Raw genomic sequence first — 27,020 nt, forward strand, 5'->3', positions numbered from 1 at the left:
TCTGTCAAATAAATAAATAAATAAATAGTAAAACATTGTATTTATTGACAATTTTTATACATGCACATAATGCATTTCAGTCATAATTCCCATTACTTTCTCTTATTCCCTCCATCTCCTTCCCAACTAGTCGCACTTCCACTCTGATGATGGCTTTTTTATTTTTCTTTCGTTTTATTCATTGTGAATTTTACTGTATGAACACACTGAATATTGGAATTTTTCCTTTTGAGTCTTCTTCTTATATTCCCTCTTCCCTTACCTCTGTTTCACTGAGGGCCCACCTCAGTGGAGTTATTTTTACTCACCGCAGGTGTCATGAACGTATCAGTCAATCTCTGGTAGGGGAGGGAAAATGACTAACGATGCTCCTTTCCACTCCGTGGCTCTTAGAATCTTCTCACCTCCACTTCTATTCACAACCACAGTTCATGGCTCATTCTCTTGTGGATCTTGAATTCTAAAGTTTTTTCTTAGTTTCGTAGACACCTTCTTACCCATAATAGGAGGGTCTTTCTGTTTGCTCTCTGAGACAAAGTCTCACTCTGAACTTACCTGGCTTTAAAGTGTGGAACTCCTCCTGCCTCGGCCTCCCAAGTGCTCGCTGCCAGTGCACAGTATGCATCTCAGTACACTAGGTTCTTAATGCAGAGTTCTTCATCCTAGCCTATCCGAGGCTTCCTGAACAATAATAGTGAATTTAAGTCTTTCAGACGTAAATACCTGAAGATTCATGGCTTGTGGATCGATTCTAGAAATTGTAATAAAATGTTTCTGAACACATTGTTGCCATTTTAAAGTTCTTTTAATTTTAATTTTTTTATTGACAACTTCTATACGTACAGACACTAAACCATGATATTTGATATTTCCCTCCCCTCCCCCCTTTCCCTTTCACAGCTCTCCTCTCCATCATATCCCCTCCCTCTCTCCAGTAGTCTCTCCTTTTTAATTTGATGTCATCATCTTTTTCTCCTATTATGAGGATCTTGTGTGCCAGGCACTGCGAGGTCATGTATATGGAGGCCAATTTCTGTCTGGACAGTTGCATTGTAAGGAGTCCTACCCTTCCTTTGGCTCTTACATTCTTTCTACCACCTCTCCTGCAATGGACCCTGAGCCTTTGAGGGTGTGAGATGTTTCAGTGCTGGACACTCCTCCATCCCTTCTTCTCAGCACTATGTTGCCTTTTGGATCATCCCAGTGGTCACTGCCATCTAAAAAGAGAAGCTTCTCTAACTATAAGTAAGAGTAGCATTAATATATGAGTATGAACATTAAGTGTAGTGCTTTCAGAACAGTTTGGTGAGAATAAAATGTACAATTTATCCAGACAAGAGCAGGCTTTATACCCCTAAGCTTTATGACCTCTCCTGCCATAGGCTTTTGGGTAGGTTTTCAGTACCAGACATGATTTCCCTCCCATAGAGCGGTTCTTCAGTCCAATTAGAGAGCAGTTGGTTTTCCCCAGAGTAGACATGCCACTATTGCACTTGTTCAGTCATTTGGCTTGTCTGGGCAAACTTGAGGCTTCCAGTGTCCACTGTTTTCACCGCTGATGACTTCTGTCTCCCATAAGGCTGCATACAGCGCAGCTTTCCCCACCTTTCAGTTGGCTGGGCTACAGGGAGAAGGTATTCCGCTCAGCATCAGTTTGATTTCCAGTGACTTTGCCACTCAGGCATGTGAAGTCTTCAGCAGTAGGGTCTTATCATCTCTTTCTCATGGGAAACCAAGGGCATTGGCAGTAGCTTGCAACAGTTAAGTTAAACTTTAAGTTGCTCAGAATAGAATAGAAGTATTCAAACTTGAACAAATGTCCTAAAATATTTTTGTGTTCAAAGATATTAGGATCAAAGTGTGATCCAGTGTGTTAAATTTTAAAGCTTGGTATTATGTATCTTATTGAACTAATTAGTTAAGGGAGCTATTGAAACCAGAACACTGTGTATTTAACTCTGGGAGCTCATTTACATAGTCCTCCATGAGTCTCTCCATTTATTTATTTGAGAGAGAGAGAGAATGGAAGTGTCAGGGCCTCTAGCTACTGCAAGTGAACTCCAGACACATGCACCACCTTGTGCATCTGTCTTACTTGGGTACCAGAGAATTGAACCTGGGTCCTTTGGCTTTGCAGGCAAGTGGCTTTATGGCTAAACCATCTCTCCAGTTCTCTTCAGTTTGTCAGTAGTGGTCAATGCCATCTTATGGGGTTCCTTTGGTGGTACTTCCTCCCCACCCTGAAAGGATTTCCTGTTACATTCATGCCTCCAGAGCTTTCTCCAGCCTCCACTGCCTTGCAGCCCAGACCTTGGTTGGCATGCTGGCTAGCCTACACCCTGCTTGACATTCAACTTCCAGAACCAGAAGCTTCTGGTACATGCATGGTCACCTGAATTAATCAATTTCCCTCTCTCTCTCTCTCTCTCTCTCTCTCTCTCTCTCTCTCTCTCTCTCCAGAAAGCCTGCTGACCTACACAACCTCGCTCCGGGCACCCATCCACCATTCCTGACCTTCAATGGGGATGTGAAGACAGACGTCAATAAGATCGAGGAGTTCCTGGAGGAGACCTTGACCCCTGAAAAGTAATGAACTACATCTTTCCAGGGAAAATGAAAGGGAGGGAGAGGGAGTTAACCTGGAGAAGGCAGATTGCCAAAGGAGGTGCCTCAACATTGTTTATGGGGCCTTCTATTCCAACAGGGATTATAGGAGCCCCTACCAGCTGCCAATCTCAAAACAAAGGGGTTCACTAAATCCATGTGCCAGTAGGTATCACCCATGAAGGTGAGGCAGTCACCTCCTCCTACACAGTGTGCATCTGGCGGGGGGGGTGCTGGGAAGGATACTATTTCCTCCCTCCCCCACCAGGTAAGTTCCTCTGGCTCTATATCCCTGTGCCTGGAGGAGGTCAAAGTGGGGCAAAATCTCCCCAACTTTAGGACAACAGGTGAAAATTAGCCAAGAAAGGGAAAGACTGAAGGAAAAGTCATACATCTGACCAAGTCACAATTAAACAGGTGAAAAGACCGGATAGGTGAGAACAGGGCTGGGAACTTTGGCCACTACAGAGGAAGCAGAGAAGTGAATGGGGGCAGCCTTTCAAAGATGCCAGAGTGTAGACGTCCATTGCAGACTCTTGCAATCAGGGATTAAAGCAATCACACCTTTAAAAAACATTAGAAAACTGATACTGTGTGTAGAGTAAAGGATGGACTTCATGATGCAGGTTAGTTGTGGATAGGTATTTATTTATTTATTATATATTTATACAAGCCGAGAGATAAAGAGAGGAGGGGGGGGGACAGGAGTACTAGGTCCTCTAGCTGCTGCAAATGAGCTCCAGATGCATGTACCTCTTTGTGCATCTGGCTTTCGTGGGTAATGGGGACTCAAACCTGGCTTTGCAGGCAAGCACCTTAACTGTTGAGCCATCTCTCCAGTCCATGGAGAAGTTTGAAGCAGAAAACTTGGAGCATTGGTTTTAACACTTAACTATGGAGGCTGCAGAAGTATGTATCACAGACGATACTCTAAAGCTGAGGGTTCAGACATCAAGTAGGAGGAGCTAACTGGTCCAGACAAGACAGGAAGAAGGACTGGGCCAAGTCAGGGACAATAAATTGGGGTGTCAGGGGAGGAATCAGAATGATTCAGGACCTACCTAGCAGATAAAATAAATGGGGTTGCAATATTAATGATCACCATGTTGAGTTCACGTTTAAAGTTCATTTATGAGCACATAGGGTGTCAGGGCCTGTTCACAGAACTTAGCTGATCTGTTTTTCTGGTGAGGTGATATATCCTCTAGACCGACCCGTCCCTTCTCTGTTCTTGGGTTCAGTCCTCCCCTGCGAAACGATGACCCCTAAACCCTTCCTGCCCCAGTCCATGCTCATCTGGCTATGCCGATGATCTCCAGCTGTGTATCTCAGGCCTCCCCCAGCTGCTTCCCCGACAGCACTGAGGGAGCGAAGAGACCTCGTGGGTCTCATGTGTCTTGAACTTTCTTGCCGGGGAGGTTCACAGTCACAGTGAAGACCCTGTAGTTCTAGCGGAATTGGGCATGGACACAGCAGAGCCCCAATGACGGTTCACTGACATCGCTCCACCGTGTTCTTCTCATCACACTCCTGTTTGAAACATCTACCAGAGAGCCAAGACGTTATGGGAGCTTTTGTTTTCCCCTAGCCATTTTTTTTTTTAAGGAAAAATACCACATACAAACACTTCAACAATTTTTTTTAATCACATTTTGATTCCACAGAGCATTTGGTGTCCAAATGAGGAATCCAGGAAGTCTCAAGTAGTTCACAAATGAGACTAACATCCCTCCCTTTCTGCGCACTGACCCAGTTAACGCGAAACAAGGGAGCGTCAGGACTGTCAGTGAAGGCATGCTGGCCCTTACCTTTGGTGTCCCTGGCACAGGCAGCATTTCTAGGATTCAGAAGTGAGAGTCCTGGTCACCTTCCTACCATGTGTAAATGCTATCGCATGACCTTGGACATGCCCCGCTCCATTATTAGCTCATCTCTAAGACAGAGAGACACTACATAGCCTCTAGGATCCCTTTCAGCCCAGGTTCTGGGACTTTGAGAGTTTCTCCAAAGGCTCTTTCAATGACAAATATTCTTATAATCTTAGGGGGCTGGAGAGATTGCTTAGTGGTTAAGGCATTTGCCTGCAAAGCCAAAGGACCTTGGTTCAATTCCCCAGGACCCACGTAAGCCAGATGCACAAAGAGGTGCATGCTTCTGAAGTTCGTTTGAAGTGGCTGAAGACCCTGTGTGCCCATTCTCTCTTTCCCTTTCTCTCTCTCTCTTTCTCAAACAAATAAATAAAAAATAAAGTTTTAAAAAATAAAATAATCTCAATGCCTAGATCCTGGGGTGAGAACTTACCTAAGATAAAACTGTCTGGTTAGACAGCATGCCGTTTCATCAGTCAGAAGGCAAATACACTATGATGCCAAGACACTGTGAATTAATTTTTTTTTTAAATGTATAGGGACATCTCACAGGAGAGGAGAGAAAAATAGTACCAACAATGTTCTGCCTCTCTGAGAGGCAAAAAACAGTTTCCAGGGGCTGGAGAGATGGCTTCGCGGTTAGGGCGCTTGCCTTCAAAGCCAAAGGACCACCTGGGTTCTATTCCCCAGTACCCAGTAAGCCAGCTACACACACAGTGGCACATGCATCTGGAGTTTGTTTGCAGCTGCTGGATGGAAGTCCTGGTGCGCCCATACTCTCAGTCTCTCTCTCTCTCTCTCTGCCTCTTTTTCTCTCTCAGATAAATAAATAAAATAATTTTTAAAAAGAAAGAAATAGCTCCTATAGGATGTCATAGTGGCCAAGAGTCTTGGGGGCTTTGGAGTGTGAATAGCTTGTGTTCCAATCCATGCCACCAGATGGCGCTCTGCTGCAATAACATGTGATCACAAAATTGCAGGAGAATTAGATAAAACTGATTGGGCATTGAGCGAGGTCTGAGTGAGGAGGGTGGCTCTCTTCCACCTTGTGGCTGCGCATGGTCTCCAAGGTGTCTTCAGCCGGGAAAACTGAGAAAGACAGTGCTAAGTTGTTTGCTACCCAGCGCCGTTATCTGAGTTGAGTGTCATCATGTTGACCTTACAAGGCTGATAGAGAAGACGCTACCGCTTACCAGGTGTCTGACATAGCGGAAGAACTCATGAAATGAGAGCTTAAGGAGTGAGCTACCAAGGCTGCGCCTGTTCTGTAACTGTCTCTCGGATACAGTCCCAGGTACAGTCAGGATGCCTTTTGATGAATAAACCAGACTGCTTCAAAGACATTCTACCTAGGGCTGGAGAGATGGCTTAGGCTTCACAGGCAAGCGCTTAACCGCTAAGGACCCCAGTTCGAGGCTCGGTTCCCCAGGACCCACGTTAGCCAGATGCACAAGGGGGCACACGCGTCTGGAGTTCGTTTGCAGAGGCTGGAAGCCCTGGAGCGCCCATTCTCTCTCTCTCCCTCTTTCTCTGTCTGTCACTCTCAAATAAATAAATAATAAACAAAAAGACAAAGACATTCTACCTAAGTAGCATACACAAGACAGCAGGCGCAGGGCAGGGGGTCACAACCATGACCTGCCTCTCCAGTGAGATTCTGATGAAGTGGGTCGCAGGAGTCAGGGGGGACAGGGGAACATGCTTCTATTCGGCAGATGGTGAGGGGAAAAGGTCCACAGGCAAGCTAACAGAAGAGATTCCCGGACAAGCAAACGTCACCCCATTACAGCTGGGCCTTGTTTTTTTTTTTTTTTTCTCCCTGATTCATCTCTCCCACCACCCTCCCCAAACAGCCACAAGGCTTGGTCCTTGGTTGGTGTTTAACTCACGTTGATTGAATTTTCTTCAGTGGCCTAGCAGCCTGTGGCTGGTCAGTCATAAGAATTACTGTCGGCTGGAATTCTCAGCCACTCGGAGAACTTGCATTTTATTCTCTTCCTCTTGTTGGCCCGCCACTGTTTTCCTTTTATCAAAACTTTTTTCTATTTGGTGAGAGGCCAACTGATCTACTTCCCAGAATAAAGTTCAAGTGTACCGATCTGAGTACATTTGAAATAAGATACCTTAAAAACAGGGTGGAGAGTCATTTACATCAGTTAGGTCAGGACTGGCAAACTTTATCTGTCAAAGGCTAAATAGTAAATATTTTTGATTTTGTGGGCCTCATGAGGTCTGTGGCCACTAGGCTATTGTACCATGAGAGCATCTGTGGCCGGTGTGTCGATCAGTGGGTGTGACTGTGTGCGAACCAAACTCTACTCATGAGTACTGTAATTCAAATTCCATTTCATTTTCACACAGTATGATTTTCTCAGCCATTTATAAGTGTAAAAATCCAGTGAGCCATTGTTAGCTTTATAGCCATGCATAAACAGGGATCATGAGCCCATAGCTTGCTGATGCTCAATTACAAAATGGCAATCTCTTTGTCATTCTTATTTCATTCTTAATTCAAAGGCATCTGTGAATGAAACACTGTGTACTGGTCTATCAGAACCTCCAAGCTACTCTGCAGCCCTTCCTTTGCATATTTGAAATCAGGCATAGTATAAATGCTCTGGCGCCCTCTATGGCAGCCTCCTTCAGGTGTAGAGATTGAAATCTGTGAGCTGAACACCTTGGAGACCTACTCCCTATAAGAATGAACGTCAAATGGGAAAACTACATTTGGAAGTAAATTGTCAGCGTAGGGCTGGAGAGATGGTTTAGCGATTAGGACGCTTGCCTGTGAAGCCTAAAGACTCAGGTTCGATTCCCTAGTACCCATATAAGCCAGATGTGCAAGGTGGCACATGTGTCCGGAGCTTATTTACAGTGACTAGAGGCCCTGGTGAGCCCATTCTCTCTCTCTATCTGCCTCTCTCTCTCTCTCGTCAGATTACTTAATTAATTAAAATAGTAAATTGTCAATGTATCATTGTGGTTAGGAACCCTGACAATACTACTGTGGGACTCCTGAATGCAGTCTTTTGTTCTCTTTCTTGGGATCTGATGCCACATGTCCATGTTTGGTCCAACCTCATCTTGAAAACATAGTCATGTCATTGGAATTTTTTAATGGTTTTTAAATAATTTACTTATTTATGTATTTTAGAGAGAGAGGGGAAGATAGAGATAATGGTCCAGATGGTTGAAATTTTGATCAGATGATGGCATAGAAACAAAACAATAAACCCTTATGACCATCTACTGAAATGCACCTTCTGGGCTCTGTTCCCTTTAGATCATCAAGGAGAAACAAAGATTGGTACTTATTCAATTAATAATAATATAAGTCTATAAATTCTATTAGCACGTGTTCACATTACTGGTAGAAATCACCCAACTAAGAGCAGCTTGTGGGGAAAAAAGTTTATTTTGGTTTACAGACTGGAGGGGAAGCTCCACCATGGCAGGGAGAAACGATGGCCCGAGCAGAGGGTGGACATCACTCCCTTGCGCAGAGAAGACAGAAAACAGGAACAGGAAGAGAGTGCCAAACACTGGCAAGGGGACACTGGCTATAACACCCATAAGCCTGCCCTCAACAATACACCGCCTCCAGGAGGCGTTAATCCCCAAATCTCCATCAGCTGGAAACCTAGCATTCAGAACACCTGAGTTTATGGGGGACACCTGAATCGAACCACCACCCCACCCTTCCCTAAGAGATGGCTATAAAAGAAAAGTCCCTAAAGATGTGTACATCCAACCAGGAAGCAGAGTGTTGCTCATTTTGGTGGGGACGGGCGCACCCCCGGAGGAGCGCGGCTCTCCCTGCCTCACGGAACGCTGCTTCTTCTCTTCCAGGTACCCCAGACTGGCTGCGAAGCACCGAGAGTCCAACACGGCCGGCATCGACATCTTCTCCAAGTTCTCTGCCTACATCAAAAACACCAAACAGCAGAATAATGCGGGTGAGTGACCATCTCCCCGCCCCCCTTGGGAACTCCTGGCTGGGTCTGCTTCCTGCCTAGGGCCAGGTTAGACTTGCAGGCCAGAGAAGCATCTGGAACCAATGCTCTTAATTATTTGCCCATCCCTCACATCTGACTGGAGAGGGAGGTGATATATCTCGCTCCTGGTTTATTCAGGAAGACAGCAGTGGTCAGCGGCGGACTCGGAGGCCGGATGCAGCTTACCTGCAGAGGCTGCCTTTGCCACGCTGTGGGATATATGATGAGCAGCGTCCTTGGTTCCGGGCCTTTGTCCCAAGTGCGTGGCCCTACCTGGGTTCATCGCAGGGACGCATGGTCCCACTTCTTCCGGTCCCTGCAAAATTTCTCAGGGGCTGATCAAAGCCATGAAGGGGCAGTGTGCCCTGCACTTGGGTGAATGGTGCAGACCCCACCACCATGCCTGTGGGCAGTGCGAGGAAGCCCTTGGCACTGCCTGGTTCCTCTTCCACCAAGTCCGTGTTTTCAAAACCTGGTTCTCTCTTGATGATAGCCTCACCCCTCTGTCCTCACATTTGAGCTCAAGGCTTTAGCCCCTGGTTGGGTGCCGTCCTTTGTGTGTTTACTGAAGCCACTTGAACGGCCGTGTATGGCACCTGAAGATGGTGTGAGGCCTTCAATGGAAAAGGAAGGAATGAGAGTGGTCCCTTAACCTGAGTGTTGGTGGATGAGATGGCTCTCTGGAGCCCAGCACCAAGCCAAGCGAAGGAATTTCTACTTAAATCTTTGTGAATGAAGCAGCTTATGATGCACAATGGACCATAGCAAGATATAAGGTGCCAGGAGGTGGGGGAGGAAGAGGAGGCATCTCCGAGAAGCTGTGAGAGAGAAGACCTGGTGGTGGAAATAGAATGGTGTGTGAAATAAGTCTATCACAGCAACGGAGGGCCTGGATTGTGCCAAGTACAGAACTAGAGCCTAGAGGTTCTATGAGCGAGTATCTTGAAAGACTTTCAGTTAAGGCATAAAGATTATAAGGAATCCGGGCTGGAGAGACAACTCAGTGGCTAAGGTGTATGCCTGCAAAGCCTAAGGACCAGAGTTCAATTCCCCAGTACCTACGTAAGCCAGATGCACAGGTGGCGCATGCACAAGGTGATGCATGTGTCTGGAGTATGTTCACATTAGAGGCCCCGGCATGCCTCTCTCTCTCTCTCTCTCTCTCTCTCTCTCTCTCTCTCCTTTCTCATAAATAAATAACATATTTTTAAAAAGAAGGAATCAGGACTGGAAAGATAGCTTAGCAGTTAAGGCACTTGCCTGTGAAGCGTAAGGGCCCAGGTTTGATTCCCCAGGACCCATGTATGCCTGATACACAAGGTGACACACACATCTGGAGTTTGTCTTCAGTGGCTGGAGGCCCTGGTGTGCCCATTCTCTCTCTCTCATAAATAAATAAAATAAAAATATTTTTTTAAAAAAAGAAGGAATCAGTTACAATTGGACTACAGAATGTAGAGAGGGTGGAAAAAGTCATGGAAGGGTTTCTTCTGGCTCACAGCTTGGGGATACAGTCCATCGGGGTAGAAAGGCATGTGGCTGGTTCATGAGGCAGCTGGTCACCTGGTGCTGACGTCTGCTGTGTCTGCTGGTGCAGAAGGGAGGCTCCAAGTCACTCACAGTGAGAATGTGGTTAAGGGGAGAAAAGGCTACCTTACGGATGGAGGCTCAGAAAAGTGACTTGAGCTTGCATTGCCAGCCTGAGGGTCTTTGATTTTATTCTGAGCAATGATAGCGAGTAGAGGGACATTAGAGGCAGTAAGAAGAGGGCGAGCTTCGGGGGGACAAGAAGCCCACTGTGGAAGATATTTTAAGTGTTATTGGTGCTCTTGCTATACTGCTGTTTAGATCCTGTAGTGAAATGAATAGTGCCCCCCCCCCCAAAAGTTATGTCCTCCTGGATCTCAGAATATGACCTTAAAACCAAGCGTGGTGGCTTGCACCTCTAATCCCAGCACTTGAAAGGCAGAAGTAGAAGGATCACTGTGAGTTAAAGGCCAGCCTGGGCTAGAGTGAGACCCCACCTCAAAACAAAACAAAAGAAAAACAAAACAAAAAATCCACAAAACTTCCTTATTTAGAAATACAGTCTTCATAGATGTATTTAAGTGAGAATCTCAAGAGGAGATCATCTTGGACTTACTGTAGTGCCTAGATCCAATGACTGGTCCCTCAAGAAGGAGAGAGAGATTAGGGCGATGGTTCAGCGGTTAAAAGTGCTTGCTTGCAAAGCCTGATGGCCTGAGTTCAGTAACCCAGTACTCACGTACAAGCTAGATGCACAAAGTGCCACATGGATCTGGAGTTTGTTTGCAGTAGCAAGAGGCCCTGGCATGCACATTCTCATTCTCTCTCTTTCTGTCTCCTTGAAAAAGAATAATTAATAAAAAAAGAAGGGAGAACAGTTACAGGGGCAGGCCCATGTGAGATGAAAGAGGAGAAAGGGAACCTGCTAACATTTGATTTTGTAATTCTCTGTCCTCCAGGCCCATGGAGAGAAATATCATTATTTTAAGACACCCAGTCAATGGTACTTCCTTATATTAGCCACAGGAAATGATACATTACATATATATATATGTATGTATATATATATATATATATATATATATATATATATATATACACACATATATATATATGTAATGTATCATTTCCTGTGGCTAATATATATATATATATATATATATATATATATACACACACATATATATATATGTGTGTGTGTGTGTATATACACACATATATAATATACATATATATACACGCATATATATACATATATACATATGTAATATACATATATACACACACATATATACATATATATGTATATATAGTATAGCATATTCATGTATATGTATATTATACATCTATTGCCTGTAGCTGACTTCCTGTTAGTGTGATGAATACCTAAGCAACTTGAAGGAGGAAGGTCTTACTTTGAGTGATAGTTCTGGCGCATACAAGCAATTATTGGCACGGAGACAAGAAGGCAAGGTGGCTAATGACACTTCCCTGCAGCAGAGAGAGGAGACTGTTGGAGCTCAGATAACTTTCTCCTTTTTACTCAGTCTGGGACCTCATTCCATGAAATAGTGCCGCCCACATTCAGAGGGAGTCGCCCCTCCTTTGTTACCCCTCTCTGGAAGTGCCTTTGCCCATAGCTCACAAGGGTGCCACCTAGGAGTCTCTCATCCTGTGAAACTGACGAGGAAGATCAGATGCAACAAAGGGCGATCAACCCATCCCACGTTGCCAGACTTGCCCGGTGTTGACACTGAAAGTTCACAAGTCACCCCAGTGCCAGGCACACTGGTGACCTCCCCCCGTACATCTCCCAGGCAGACAGTTACACGTACACCCAGAAGTGTGACTTCTAGGTGATTCCAGACCCATCCAGTTGACAGTCAAGATTACCCAACCCAGCACCTCGAAGCTGCCATGGGGAGCTCACTCATTGCCACTTTTCTGGCATAGAACCAAATGCCAAAGAAGACTGGGGTCTGGCCTTCTCCGCCGGGGGTCCAAGCAGGCTTTTGAATTCTGGTTTGCAGACTCCACATCCAATGTCTTTTCATCTCGACCACAAATATCTTCTTCCATACTTCTCAAAGTGCCCTCAGAAAGATTATCTCATTTGAGCCTTCCAGACTTTTTAAATTACCAATGGTATTTACACATTATCCGTATTTACAGTTCTCTTATCCCTAAAGCCAAAGCGACAGTTTCCACAGAAGACTGTGTATCCATTTCCTATAAACTCAATACTCTCCAATTTTCATTGTTTCCCTTCTTCTGTTGCAGCCTGGTTTCCTCTAATGGGTTTGCCCTCGTGACTCCCGCTTCCCCTAACTCATTGGCACTTCTCAAAGTTCTGGCCTTTCTGCTTTCTGAAGAGAAGAGCCGTCCTCACCCAGGCTATTCTGTGCGTCCTCCTTTTCACGACATCCCCACACTCCATCCTGGTAACTGGGATCTCTCCTTCACTCTTCCCTCCTCTCACCCCAGACCTCCACCAGTTGTGGTCAAGAGGGTCTAAAGGTCCTTAGACTCAGGGAGCGAGAGCCCAAGGCTCTGGCAGTATCCTCCAGTAGAGAGCAGTGTCGGGGCCCAGAGCCATGAACCCGCCCCTGGGACACCACTGCCTCAAGGAGAAGCCCTAGGCCCCTCTGCTCCGGGGAGCTCTATGGCTGGCAGCTTCCAGGCCCTCTGGTACTTCGGGCTATACAAGTGTGCCTGACAGGGCTGTTCCCTGCAAGGCTCTCATGCTGCAACTGTAAAATAAACTTCATAAAACCTTCAGTTTCTTCTTTTGTCAAAAAGGCAACAAATAGAAATGGAGAGAAGATTCACTGGTTAAAGGCATTTGCTTGCAAGGCCTGACAGCCCTGGTTTAATTCCTCAGTACCCATGTAAAGGCAGATGCACAAAGTGGCACATGCATCTGGCAATGGCTGGAGGCCCTGGCATGCCCGTACTCTGCCTTTTTCCCTATCTCTGTCTCTATCAAACAAATAGATAAAATATTTTTTAAAGGCAACTAATCGCACATCCAAGCTTTGCGATGCAGATTCATTTACTTCACAAGCTGATCGATGTGTGTAAATATCCTAACACTTAAGAGATGCTTGGTCAGGGCTTTTTTTTTTTTTTCCAGGTAGGGTCTCACTCTAGCCCAGGCTGACCTGGAATTCAATATGTAGTCTCAGGGTGGCCTTGAACTCACAGCGATCCTCCTACTTCTGCCTCCCAAGTGCTGGGATTAAAGGTGTGCGCCACCACACCCAGCTCAGGGCTAATTTTTTAAACTGTTTTTATTTATTCGTTTGCAAGCACAGAGAGCTAGAGAGGAAAAGACAGAGAGAATGGGTACACCAGGCTTTCAGCCACTGCAAATGAGCTCTAGATGTGTGCGCCACTTTGCTCATCTGGCTTAACGTGGGTATTGGGGGCTCAAACTCGGATCATTGGGGTTTGCAGACAAGTGCCTTAAACCCCAAGCCAGCTCTCCAGCCCTAATATATATGTTTTTAGATTTTTGCTTGCATGTGGGTGATGTCTGCAGGTGGATCACTCTCCTGTAGAACACCAGGTGAACAATTCCATTACTCTTTGGCCTTTGGCCTGGTCTTGCTTTTTTTTTTTTTTTGTAGGGTCTCATTCTAGCCCAGGCTGACCTGGAATCACTATGTAGCCTCAGGGTGGCTTTTGAACTCAAGACAATCCTCCTACCTCCACCTCCCCCAGTGCTGGGATTAAAAGCGTGCACCACCATGCCCGGCCTGGTCTTGCTTTGAACTAGAGTGTAATTTCTAATTAATTCCAGAGCTTGCAGGACTCCAAGGATTCTCAGGTCTCTGTCCCTTTGGGGGACTGGGGTTAAGGGCGCATTTGGCTGTGCCTAGTTACTTTACTGGAGATCTGGAGATTGGAACTGCGGCAGCCCCGGGCCCTCTTGCTTGCACGGGAAGTGAACTTAACCGGGGCCACCCATCTTTTCAGCCTCCGATGCTGGTTTGGATTGTTGTCACAAACATGACACGAGCATGCGCACTGGCAAGGGAAGCTGATGCTTCTGTTCTTTGCTCTTCCTTCCTACCAGCCCCAGCCACACTCCCAAGCCTCCCACCCATGTGATCTCCTTACTTTTTTGCGGGGGTGGAGGGGCTGTATGTGGCGTGTGTGCTGAGTTCTGTCTTCACCCCGAGTACTGCCCCCACGCACGGTGCCTGGCCACGCGGTGGAGTCCAGCCTCCATCTGTAGCACCCTGCGTAGGTCCCTCTGCAAGGGTTGCTGTGAACATGCCTCGCCCCCTGTATCTGATTTTCCCACCTTCTGCCACCTGGGAGCAGGGATTCCAGGAGAGCCAAGGTGAGTACTGGGCTTGGCAGTTCCCACGTAGGTCCACGTCCTCACTGCAAGTTGTTTGGCTCAGTGGGTGCATTGATTTCTTCCCCCAAATCATTTCTTTTATGCCCAGTTTTAGCACATCCTTTCATTCTCTCATCCCAAAACGTGGTCCCAGCTTTTCCCACCCCATGCTCATCTTACGTCTCCCCCTCGGAACAGACCATCATCTCTGGCAAATTATTTGCCCTTCAAGACATTCATTTTAGTTACTTAGTATAGCTTGGGCATAGTGCACTGTATTAGACTTTGTTTTGCACAATCGCTCGCTCTCTTTATTTAAGCTTCACATTTTGTACATCCCGTGAATGCCAGGCAACCAACAAGGGGGTTGAATATGCATGCGTAATTTTCTATTCTTATTAACTAATTTGAGAGTCGCCTTTGATTTCTCCCAACCCTATCCCATTTCCCTCAGGTATAGTTAATGTGTCGGCCCAGAATTACCATCCTTTCTTATGCCTTTTCTTTCTAGCTGTCAAGGAAGTGGGCCTGTGTGTGTGTGCTTGTGATGAAGACAATGATCTGATTCTTTTATTACTTCCTGTTCAGTGTGTGTGCTCCTTGTTTGTTTTGTGTGCATGTGTGCGTACTTGTGTAGACGCCAGAGGTTCACATCAGGTGGTTTCCTTGGTCAATCTCTGTCTTATTCTTTGAGACAGGGTCTCTCACTGAATCAAGAACTCGCAGATTGAGTTAGGAGTCCTTGAGCCCGCACCACATCTCACCACCACACCTGGCATTTTTCATGGGTGCTGGGGATCTGAACCCATGTCCTCATGCTTGCACAGAAAGCACTTTACCCACTGAGCCACCACCCTAGCTCCAAGACCTGCTGGCATTTCTTTTTTACATTTGCTGTCACTGGGCCTTGGTCTTGTTCACACTTCGAAGGGTCTCTCTTTCCCCCACTAAAGGTCTGCACAGTCCCAATCGCAGCTCCAGTGAGCCATTACAGTATGCTCTTATATTAAATGCACCGTAGATCATTGTAGTATATTATTATTTTAAATGCACAGTAGAACATTTGCATGGGCCTTATCCTCTGCCAGGCTTCCTGACTGCCCGCAGATTTCTATGCTAAATGTGCTTTGACCGATTTCAAAGCTTCCTTTGAGTCCCATTTTCTCTCCTTCCCTTTGGTTTATCGTTCTGTCTGGGGAGCCTCCTTCGTACTTTATCCTCCACTCGTTTCCAGAAGCCTTTGTAGCTCCTCACAGAGATGCATCCAGAAAATAGCAAAGCGACTTCCAGCAGAAGAAGGTGAGAGAGAGAAACACGCAGAGCTCCACACAGTGGAGCTGGCGCCTTCCACGCCACGCCCAGCAGCCTGGGAGCCCGACACTTGTGGCCACCAGTGTTACCGTCCACTTCCAACCAGACAAAGTCAAACGGGGCACCCCGATCAGCTGCAGCCTAGTCCTCCCAGAAGATAAAAGCAAACCGACCTCCCAGAAGAATAACAAATATTCCTGCCTTGAGCCGCAGACACTGAGGAGCTGCTATTTCCATTATCATTGGCTTTGCCTTCTGGAACTTTCCTTCCTGTCCACAGCACACTCCAAGCCTGACTAGCTCCTGCCTTCTACAGTTACACTCCCTGTGGGCTCTGACATTTCTCCGTCTTGGGGCTGAGCTCCCTTCCTATCTCTCAGCTCCTCACCTGCGTTCTCTTTGCACCTGGAGCCCACTTCCTCCTCTCTGGCCCCAGTTTCTGTGTGAGCCCCAAGGAGACTTCACTGCAGCCTCAGGCCTGTGTCATTGGCTTTCCTCTTCCTTCTGGTCCACTCATGATGCACACACAGCAGACTTTCTGTAGTATCTCCGTTTTATTTATTCACTTATTTATGACGCGGCTGCACTCTATGGCACTGGCTGGCTGAGAAGTTGCTAATGACCTGGGTTTGATTGCCTAGTACCCACATAAAGCCAGATGCACAAAGTGGTGCATGCATCCGCAACTCATTTGTAGTGGCTAGAGGCCCATGGCATGCCCATTCTCTCTTTCTGCTTATAAATAAGTAAGTAAATAAATAAATAAAGTAAATAAATAAAATAATTAAAACAATAACAAACTTTTTCATGGACCAGAAGCAGAAACTGACCTAAAAAGTCCAGGAAACGTGTCCTCAATTGAGAAGCATTAAACTGGGGGTGAGTCCTCTCTTCTCCATCTCTTCTGTCTCCATCCACCCATCCAGCTCTCCACCCATCCTGGCCAGTCTGTGGGAAGCAGGTGGGTGCATCATGGTGCCAAATACGCCACTGTCCTTTTGTGGCAGAGCCACTCACCTCAAAGTCCCCAGACCAGTCACACCTCCTCCTCGAGGCTTCAGTCAGTGGCCTCGGGTCCTGGGGTCTGGAAGCAGGATCCACTTATACCCCGCCTTGTCCTGAGTTAACGAGGGTCACCCCCGCAGAGTGCCCAGGAGATGGCAGTGATTCCAAGAGGCTCAGCAACCAACTGTGTCTCCTAAATGGATGGATTGGTCCAGCTTCACGGAGATGTGCTGGAGGAGTCCACGGCGGGGCAGGCGAGGCAGTCCCATCTGGTCACCTTCTGCCACTCCGCCTGCATCTTTCCTCTTCCTCCCTAAAACCTACACGATCGCCAAGGTCAACCATCCCCCACTGCGTGTCTGGCTCCAGCCTTCACCTTGTCCTCCACTCACCCCCAAACATCTTCTTCTAGAAGTTGTCTGGCAGGGGCCATGATCTTGCCTGGTGCTATTGAGGAGAACTGTCTCTATAGCCCTAGCCAACGTGGGGATGTCAGTGGTTTGGGTCCACATCAGCTCACCCATCCTGCCCCGTGAGTGATCCACACCCCAGGCCCACTACGGCCTCCATCATGTCCTCTGGCCCCTTCCCAGCATGCACTCCTCCTCCTTTGTGTGCGTATGTGTGTGCGTGTCCGCTTGTACGTGTGTGAGTGTTCCTGTGGAGGCCAGAGGTTGACACTGAGTGTCTTCATTGGTCACTGTCCACCTTGGACAAGGTGAACCTGAACCTCACTGTTCTGGCCAATTCTCTGATCTCACCTCCAAGGTATGGGGATTACAGGCATGTGCCACAATGCAGAACATTTCACGTGGGCTCTGGAGACTGGAACTCAGGCCCACATGCTTACACGATAGAACTTTCTCACTAAGCCATCTCCCCAGTCCTTCTTTCCTTATCATGAAATCTCCAAGCACATTGTTGCTTAATCTCTGGAGATCAATGTCGATCCATCAGTGATCTCTTTCTGGAGTCCTCTGTTAGCCATTCTTTTTTTTTCTTCTTCTTCTTCTTCAAGGTAGGGTCTCACTCTAGCCCAGGCTGACCTAGAATTCACTATTTAGTCTCAGAGTGCCTTGAACTCATGGTGATCCTCCTACCTCTGCCTCCCATGTGCTAGGATTAAAGGCATGTGCCACCATGTCCAGCTAGGTCATTCTTTGATTTATACAGAATGGAGGCTTATACACTGAGCTTCGATATAAAGAGGATTACAGTGAAATCTATAGAATGGACTACCAATCAAAGACATGAACTTCCCATTATGGAAGGAACAAAGAGAGGCTAGACACATGGAGATCAGAATCACTTAACCTGATACATCATGCATTGTAAGAGGCAATTACATCAAGAGACTAAAACCCCAAAGGTGCTTATATAAAACTTGTCTTCACCTCAGTTCTAATGCCGATTGATTTTGATCTAATATCTAATATTCTGAGTTTGAAGACACCAGCATGTAGGAAAAAATATGTTATCTTAGATTCTATGAAAGGCAGGAGTGATTCCAACAGTCCTTTACCAGAGGCTGTCCAGTGAAATGTCACATCCTGCCTTCTATTTGACCCTGGGCTTCCTGGGTCCACGTTGCATCCAGATTCCATAGTGCACTGACCACATATGTGGTCAAGTGACAACTCTGCCCCGTGTCCCCTGGCCTGGACATAGGTTGTACTCACGTGTGTGTGCGCGTGCAAGCCAGAAGACAACCTCACACGTCATTCCTCAGGCACCAGACGCCCCTGTTTTTCTCTTTGAGACAGGGCCTCCCATTGGCCTGGAGCTCCAACATCAGGCTGGACTAGCCGCCTAGCAAGCCCGAGGGATGCTCTTGTCCCCAATTCTCCAGCACTGATATTGCAAGCCCATTGTCACCAAGCCCTGATTCCAGGGATAGAACTCAAATACTTGTGCAAGCCGTGGTCCCAGCCCTGACACTCACAGCATCTAAGCAAGGGGCTGGCGATATTTTCCTGTAAAAGTCAGATAGCACATATCCAAATTGCACAGGCTCCGCTGGAGTCTCGTCCATAAGGCCGTCGGGATCATTCAGGGGCCCCAGACAGTCTGCAAAGAAGTGAAGAAATGAGGGTGGCCATGTTCCAATCAAACGTCATCTGTAGGTCCTGAAATGTGCACCTAACATCATTTTCATATGTCATAAAATACTACTCTTTTTATTCCCCAGCCCGCTCCACACACAACTTCCCCAAAATGCAAAAACCATTCTCAGCCTGAGGCTAACATGGGAGGAGGCGGTGGCCTGGATCTGGGTCTGACACCTGAACGTGTTGATGCCGTCTGAGGCAGTCTTGGGCTGCAACTTCAGGTTGTGAACGCATCGGCCCCTGTCTATGATAAGGTTATAATAATGGGACCTTCTCATTGGGGCATGGTAATGCTAATTAAATGCCTGTGTATCTATACACATCAAGGTGCCTATGCACATAAAGCAGTGGGTCCTGGCACACGGTAGGCACCCCAAAGTGACAACAATCGCTGCTGTTTCCAACGCTGCTGTTCATTTCACTAGCCCTCCTTGGAATAACCTGGGGTGTCCAGGCCCAGTCCTCTAGGCAGCCGGGCTTGCCTTACGATGCAACGGCATGTGCTGCCCTCTTCTGGCAGCCGGAGGAACCAACTCTAAAAGACGTCCTAAGAAGGCCAGTAGTTTTCCAAACCCCTTCAGGGAGTCTGTACACCTAAGTTTTGGCAGGGAGTTCCCGAAGAGGCGCAGTTTCCTTCGGGGACTCTAAACTACCTTCCTTGATCTGTGTCCTAGGTAAGGAACGGGTATGTTCACCAGTTCCAATAGGCTCCCCGTAGGTCCCTGGCTGCTTGCTCCAAAGGCCACTTCGACAGCTTTGTTTTCCCGTTTCCCCCTACATCTAATTAATTTGTGCATTTACAAACTCCCTTGGCCTGAAGTGTTTGAAAGCATCTGAGTGGCCTACGAGGCTGTTAGCCTAGATCTAACGAGCCCCTTATTATCAAAGAGCCTGCCTCGGAGTGTCTCGTGAAAGCCTACTTTTGTTGGGGAGGGGGATGGAGTGGAACATTTTTTAATTCCAGAGCTCCAGGATGTGGTGAGCCACGGTGCAAAGAGAGAGTGTGTGTTTATTATTCCAAGCCACTTCAACAGCCAGGCGATTAAAATCCTCTCTTCCTCCCCGTCCCTCAGCCCCATGGCACCCTGGGCCTAGGGTGGAAGTCTGGCTTTTCCTTGGGGGGGGGGGGGCGCTGGGCAGGGTGTTTCCCCGCCTCTTCATCTTCTTCCTCTTCCACACTGTTAGGCTCTAATGAGACAGCAACAGGTTAAAGATGGTGGCAGCCAGAACACCATGACCATGCCACGTCCCTAGAGTCAGGTTAGTTCTGCTGACAGCGGTGGTTTGAGGTGGGGTGCGCCCTGTCTGTTCTGCTGGGCACTGGAGAACAATGTGAGATGCAAACTTGGGACCCCTGCTTCCCACCCAGGGAGAAGCCCTGAGCTGAGGTGCATGGTGGGCTGTTATCGCACGGTTATCTTTAGGCTCGTGGGTGGTCAGACTTTCCACATTAAAAAAAAAAACAAAAAAACAGCCATGGCGGCTCTTGCCACAACTTAGTCTCTGTCCCCCAAAAGGAGCCCTTCAGGCTGCCTGCCTTTGGCATCCCCTGCTTGCCATTTGCCAGCTCAGGGTATTTGGTTGGTTGGTTTGTTGGGTTAAAGTTGTGCTTTGATTAGCATTCTTGCAAGGAAAAACAAACAACCTAGGTGCGGCGGGACCCACCTCTAAGGTTTGGCGGGCCCTGGACAGTCCCATGTGTAGCCTTTTCCTCCGCGGAGGGGCTTTGAGGCTGACAGCAAGATGGAGGGGAGGGGCCTGGGGGGGCCGTGACTTCCTCTGCCACCTCCCCCAGACACCGCCCTAGGGGTTCCTCCCATGGGGGCTTTTATTTGGTTCCTTCTGAAGTAGGATGCTGTAATTTCTAATTGAACCAAGTTTGCTCTTGACACCAATGAATCCTTGGGTAGTCAGGAGAGGTGGCGCGGGTGTTGACGAGGGCTGGCTCCGGTGGGGGACGGAGCGGTGGGTGCTGTGTGGGTGGGCTCATTCATTAGTGGGATTTTGCTGTGTGGGCTCTCACAGACTGCAGTAGAGCAGAGACCACCAACACCATTCATGGGGTGGAATTTCCCACTGTCTGACCAGAATGAGTTCTGCTGGCCTGGCCTGGCTTCAGCACATTTAAGGAGTGATCTGCACGAAACTTATCTGTTCATTCACCTCTGGCTATTATTATCTCATTCTCTGTGACTGACACCTCCTGTCCGTTCGGTGTACAAATCTCAATTTCTCTCTGTCTCTCTCTCTTTCTCTCTCTCACACACACATACACACACACTTAAGTAATTTTCTTTGCGTGTTCTGATAGTTTTCTGTGCCAGGAAAGCCCATCACAGACCTCCTTACGTCAGCGTATATTAATTCAATGTCATATGTCAATTATCCTAAAGAAAGGCAATGCTGACGTGCAGTTGATACCAGCGACCAGACACGGAATGGGTCTCACAGCTCTTCTGTTAAACACATTTGGGCTTAGACCATGCAGCCCCATGTGCGTGTATCTGTATTACCTGTGTGCATGTAGGTCGGGAACGTGATCGTTGGTTTCTATGATGTCTGTACTTGTAAGCCCTTGCCCATGATCACGATGTAGATTTCAGGAACGACTCTCCCATGTTTCCCTTGACTGCCCGCAGAGAATGGATCTGGGTAAGTCAGCACGTGGAACAAACCCCTCCCCCTGCCCACCCATTTTATTTTTGCCATAGCTGAGGCTGAAAATGACAAGATGGGAAAGCCAGCCAATCTGCTGAGCCTGCCAGCAAAAAAACTTCAAACGTGCCAATTGACAGACACTCCCTGTCAAAGTTGCTCCTGTCTTGTGCCCACTGGCTGGGTGACATTCTCTCCATCTCACACCAGCCGTCAGGGTCAGGTGCAGGTCACCTACGGAGCTGGGATAACCCCTGGTGACACCTGTCGGCTCTTAAACTCTTTCTTACATACAACTATTACTGAGGCATCGGGGCTTGAAACCAGGGGTCGAATCCAGTCAGTGTGGTATTCTGATTTTATGACTTCGCACAGAGAGAATAATTTGTTGGAGGAAATGGGCCACACTGAACTTTGACATCAGACTCCTAGCTTTCTTTCAACTGCCCTCTAGAGCCACATGTCAGGAAAATCCCTGTGTTGGTTGCTTTTAACATTGCTGAGTGGGGAGGGGGGGTGGAAACCTGACCAAAGCAATGTAAGAAAGGAAGGGTTTATTTTGGTTCCTAGGCAACCTGGTGGGAATATGAGGCAGCTGGTCACATGGAGTCCAGGATCAGGAAACAGAGTGATGGATTCTGGGGCTCAGCTCACATTCTCCTTTTGTATGGAGTCTGCAAGCCCAGCCCATGGGATGATGCTGTGGACATTCAGAGAGGAACTCAAACATAAGGCATTCTCTCTCTCTCTCTCTCTCTCTCTCTCTCTCTGTCTCTCTCTGTCATGTTATACTGTTCATTCTCTGCCTTGAATGTCTTTGAATCTTCTGGTGCTATACAGGAGAACAACCCCTGTGTGATCTTGGTTAGAATGAACCCTTGTAATAAAAGATAGCTTCATAAGAGGAAACGAGATGTTGATCACATGTCGATGGCATGTGTATGTGGGAGACCCCTAGGGACGGCGTAGCTCCCAGCTGAGGTGTCTTTGAATTCCAACCTGTAGGGCATCTGCAACAGGGAATTAGTGGTGCCTTTTCAGGAAGGGAACAAGTGGAGAGGTAGGTTGGTAGGTAAAACTTGCTTCTGCTGATACCTTTGGGTTGATCACAAGGCTCCTCAGTTCAGTGGATCTGCTTTGCTCTTCACTGACTATTGAGTCAGTGGCTTCTTTCCAGCAAACAAAGAGGGGAGGACAGAGCACTGTCTGGCCTCTCTTCTTATTGTCTTCAGCTCAACTGCCTTTCATGTCTCAGGGTCTCATATCCTGGTCTCCCATTGCATGTAGCTAAGAAATAGGCATTGAGGACTAGAGAGATGGCTTAGTGGTTAAGTTGTTTGCTGGCAAAGTCAAAAGGCCCAGGTTCGATTCCCCAGGACCCACATAAAGCCAGATGCACAAGGTGGTGCATGCGTCTGGAGTTTGTTTGCAGTGGCAGGAGGCCCTGGTTCACCCATTCTCTCTCCTCTCTCTCTCTGTCTTTTCTCTCCCTACCTCCCTCTTTCTCATAAATAAGTAAATAAAATCCTTCTTAAGATTTAAAAAAATCAACAGAAATAGACATTGAGGTATTGAGGCAGCGGGTCTGGGGTAGGGCTCAGGGCTCCCAGGTAATCCTGTCGCCCCCAGCCCAGTGATGTGTTTTGCAGAGCAAGGTGTTGGGCTGCTGCCTCTACAGAGTGACTCACTAAGGGTCTTCCCTAGAGCCTTCTGAGCACTTGACCCTGAGCAGATGCTCAGTTGACATCTGTGAAATGGGTTTAATGGTCAAGGCACTGCCTGTGAAGCCTAAAGACCCGTGTTCAGTTCCCCAGTACCCACACATAGCCAGATGCACAGAATATGGCACATGAGTGGAGTTCACTTGCAGTGGCTGGAGGCCATGGCATGCCCATACTCACTCTGTTTCTGTCTGCCTCTTTCTTGCTGGCTCTCTATCTCAAATAGTTTTTTTTTTTTTTTTTTTTTTTTTTAAAGAGTGCCCTTGCTGAGATGGTGGGAATGTTTTCTGGGGTTTGCTTCTGTGGTATTTTGCTTTTTCACTTCTGCTTTTTTTTTTTTTAACTGTATTCATGGAAATTTACCTCTTGTAACGTTAAAGATGAACTTTCAGCAAACGAAAGAGGACACAGAAGGCAGTGTTCATGCAGCTAGAAGCCAGGGGCAGCTGATTTTCCTAGGGGTCTTGGTGGGACAAGTATTCAATGAACCAGACCAACATTAGTCCGCTTCCCCGTGCCTGTATCCAGAACCACTTCCACTGTGCAAGGACACGGCAACATTACACGGCCTCTGGCATCTGTTCTAATAGTCACATGACCACCAACACTTACACATATATATATATATATTTTTCCATGAGTGGACCCAAAAACTCATTTTTACCCCACACTGCCCAAGTTTCCCCGATCTGGATTCTGCGTCACGTGGCATGCCATGTTCCTTCTGATCTGATGACAAGGAGGGCGAGGCCCTGTGGAGGGCATCCCAGGCTATGCAAATAGAATCTCTTATCATCCTCAAGACACCAAGCTCTATCCTTGTGCTGAGAAAAGAGCTATTGTGGAAACGCTGTTGGGTGAGCACCAGTTACATAAGCCCACGGAGCTAGATGGACTCGCCTGGCTTCGGAGTCTCATCCCTCTTCAAATGCCACCCAGTCCCTTCAGATGTCAGCAGACGCTCTTTCAGTATCAGACTCTGCAAGACAGCGGGATAACAATGGAATAACGAACTACCACAATTCCCGAGTGTGTGGATAAAGGGTATGTTTGGCTATAACATAATAGAAAACCGATTACAGTGGCTAAATCAAATATTTATTTTATTTGACTTAGCATAGCCTATAAACCATTTTACTATGTGCCATGCCCTGTTCTGCACTCTCTTGATAAATGTTTACTTCTTAACAGAAGTCTGCTTTTCTCGCAAAATAAGAAGCGGATGAGAGCAGAGAGGTCCGGGCAAACACGCTGCCTTGAAGGAGCTGTGTGTCCTCAGAGCTCCTGGGTCTCTACCCACAGTGTGTGACGTTTTGTCATTGGCGGTGGTGGTGATTGTTTTTGTGTTTTGAGGCATGGTCTCGCTCTAGCCCCAGGCTGACCTGGAATTCACTGTGTAGTCTCAGGCTGGCCGTGAACTCACGGCGATCCTCCTACCTCTGCCAGTGTGGGACCTTCACCCTTGCCTCACAAGAGAGATGCTCATTCCACTCGTGGGCATGGCCTCTCTCAGGCATCTTTCGTGGTTCTCTTTCTCAGAAGCCCACTGATAAAATTTCTGTTTGCATCTCATTAACTAAATCTTCTGAAAATCCAGCAGTCTGAGTGGATGAGTGTTTGACTGGGTACATTGCTATGTGGAGGGGGAAGAAAAAAATCCGGGTTCTGTTTTCTATTAGTAACAAAGAAAGGAAGAGTGGATTCTTGCATATAATTCACTTTCAAGTTAAGGTAACTTTCCCCCTATGGTGAAAATATCTGATGTAGCCATGCCAAAAATAACAAAAAAAAAGACATACTATTTCAAATTCTCCTTTGGGTTTGACAAAGTCTGAGTGATAACTCTACTCAGGACATGGGGAGCAGAAGTAGCAAATGGTATGCTGACTCCGTTACATACTCACTTCACTGTTCACATGTGGTACTTGTGCCATAAGAGCCGAGGGACTGAAATGCCAGAGGACAGATTCTGTCCCCAAGCCTCAGTTTGAATGGGGACAGCGGATGAGACCTGTTCGGAGCAAGGTGGGCCTGGGCAAGCTGAGGGCGCTGGGGAGCCTGTCTGAGGAGTTCTGCGAAAGTACTGTTGCCCTTCCCCCCACCCCACCAGAGCGCCCCACCTCACCGTGAATGGGAGAAAGGCTTGCTGTAGCCAGCATGAGGAGACGGCAGGTGCAGTCAGTCAGAATGGATAAGATGAAAATCTCTGTTTCTGTCATCATTTACAAAATGTAAGAAAAGGCTACATGATTTTTTTCCAAGGTGACCCCTTCAGGGCCAAAAATGAATCAAACACAGTAATTATCAAGCGCAGCTGCTTTTTACTGCAACTACAAATCCATTAGCTTTTTCAAAAATATTTATTTATTTTGAGAGAGAGAAGAGCAGATAGGAGGAATGGTCTAGCCTGTGCAAATGAACTCCAGATGCATATGCCACCTTGTGCATCTGGCTTACATGGGTAGTGAGCAATCAAACCCGAGTCCTTAGGTTTCTCAGGCAAATGCCTTAACTGCTAATCCATCTCTCCAGCCCCCATTAGTTTTGTTTTTTAAATTTTTATTTTAGGCAAACCTGACAGATTGACCCTTCTATGAAAAAGAGAGAGAAAGAATTGGCATGCCAGGGCATCTAACGACTACACTTGAACTCCAGATGTGTGCGCCACCTTGTGCTCATGTGTGACTTTGCACATGCATCACCTTGTGTTTCTGGCTTATGTGGGATCTGGGGAGTCGAACACGGATCCTTAGGTTTTGCACAAAAGCACCTTGACCGCTCAGCCGTCTCTCCAGCCACACATTAGCCCAAGCCTTCTCTAGGAGTGACTCCATTATAACTTTCAGAAAGCCGATGGGGCATGCCAGGTGGTGACCTCAACTCTACAAGTCAGAACCCTGAGACACTGGACAGTAAGCATCCCACCCATACTGGCACGTGCCAGAGCAGGGATGGCAGCCCAGTAGCTGGTCTCACAGTCCATGCAATTGTCTTGGGTGCGTTGCACATTTATAGCTGTTATTTAAAATGCATGTGGTATGGTTTTTTTTTTTTTTTTACACAGTATTAGGTCATTTAGGAAACTGATCAAGTCAGTTCATAAAGCAATGGCTACTTGTTGAATCGCTCCAGTGTGCATTTCCTTAAATGCACCCAGCAAGCGCCAGCATCCCAAGAATCCAGACCTCTCTGTTGTCCCACGAATCCTGACCTCAGTAGCCACCAAGGACGGGGAACACCCAGCCCACAGTAGACATAGAATATAGGCAACTGGAAGATGATGTGTGGGTTATTCAAAGAATTACCTAAACCTGGTAAGGATGGAGGCAGTGTGGCCCTTAAAAAAAAAAATCTCAAATGGTTCTCACATAACAGATGGACCCCCTTGAGAATGAAGCCAACCAAAAGCACAGGTCCCCTGGGTCTAAGTACTCTGGGGGGAGACAGAGGTGATCAAGGTCTAAACTTTGGAACAAATAACAAAGTTTCAATCTTTCTGATCAGCTCATTCCTAATTTTGAACACGCAGGGTAAACCTAATCTAAAGTCTGATACTTAAAAGTAACCTGCTACGAAGTGAGCAGAAAAGTCTCGAGTTGGCCCAACTCAGTCTGCTATATGAACTACCACCAGCAGTCACGACTTCAGTCAACAGTTGAGTTGTTCTTTCTATTAGCACAGTGGATTTTACAACCGTTTATGAGTTTCTGGAAAGTCTAATAGAAAACACATACATGTTTCTGTGAAGACCCAAGTGCTCTGTTTGCTTAAGAAAAGGCCAGAAGGGGGCGCCACTGCCCCACGGCTGGAGTCTGGGCCAACCTCCGTAATCAGAAACAGATCCCTGTTCCTCTTTCTCGCTCTCTCCTCTCTCTCAT

The 27,020-nt window shown here is 47.1% G+C and overlaps 1 protein-coding gene across 2 annotated transcripts in view; it reads left to right on the top strand.

Moving 5' to 3' along the window:
- Clic5 (chloride intracellular channel 5) overlaps positions 1-27,020 on the top strand; it is a 184,691-nt gene that overhangs the window by 134,308 nt on the left and 23,363 nt on the right. For both annotated transcript variants that reach the window (XM_004653044.2, XM_004653045.2), the window contains exons 3-4: positions 2,461-2,586; positions 8,322-8,428. In XM_004653044.2, coding sequence (XP_004653101.2) covers positions 2,461-2,586; positions 8,322-8,428 — 233 coding nt within the window. The remainder of the gene's footprint in view (positions 1-2,460; positions 2,587-8,321; positions 8,429-27,020) is intronic.

The sequence above is a fragment of the Jaculus jaculus genome, chromosome 8 (genome assembly GCF_020740685.1).
Source record: "Jaculus jaculus isolate mJacJac1 chromosome 8, mJacJac1.mat.Y.cur, whole genome shotgun sequence".
Lineage (NCBI taxonomy): Eukaryota > Metazoa > Chordata > Mammalia > Rodentia > Dipodidae > Jaculus > Jaculus jaculus.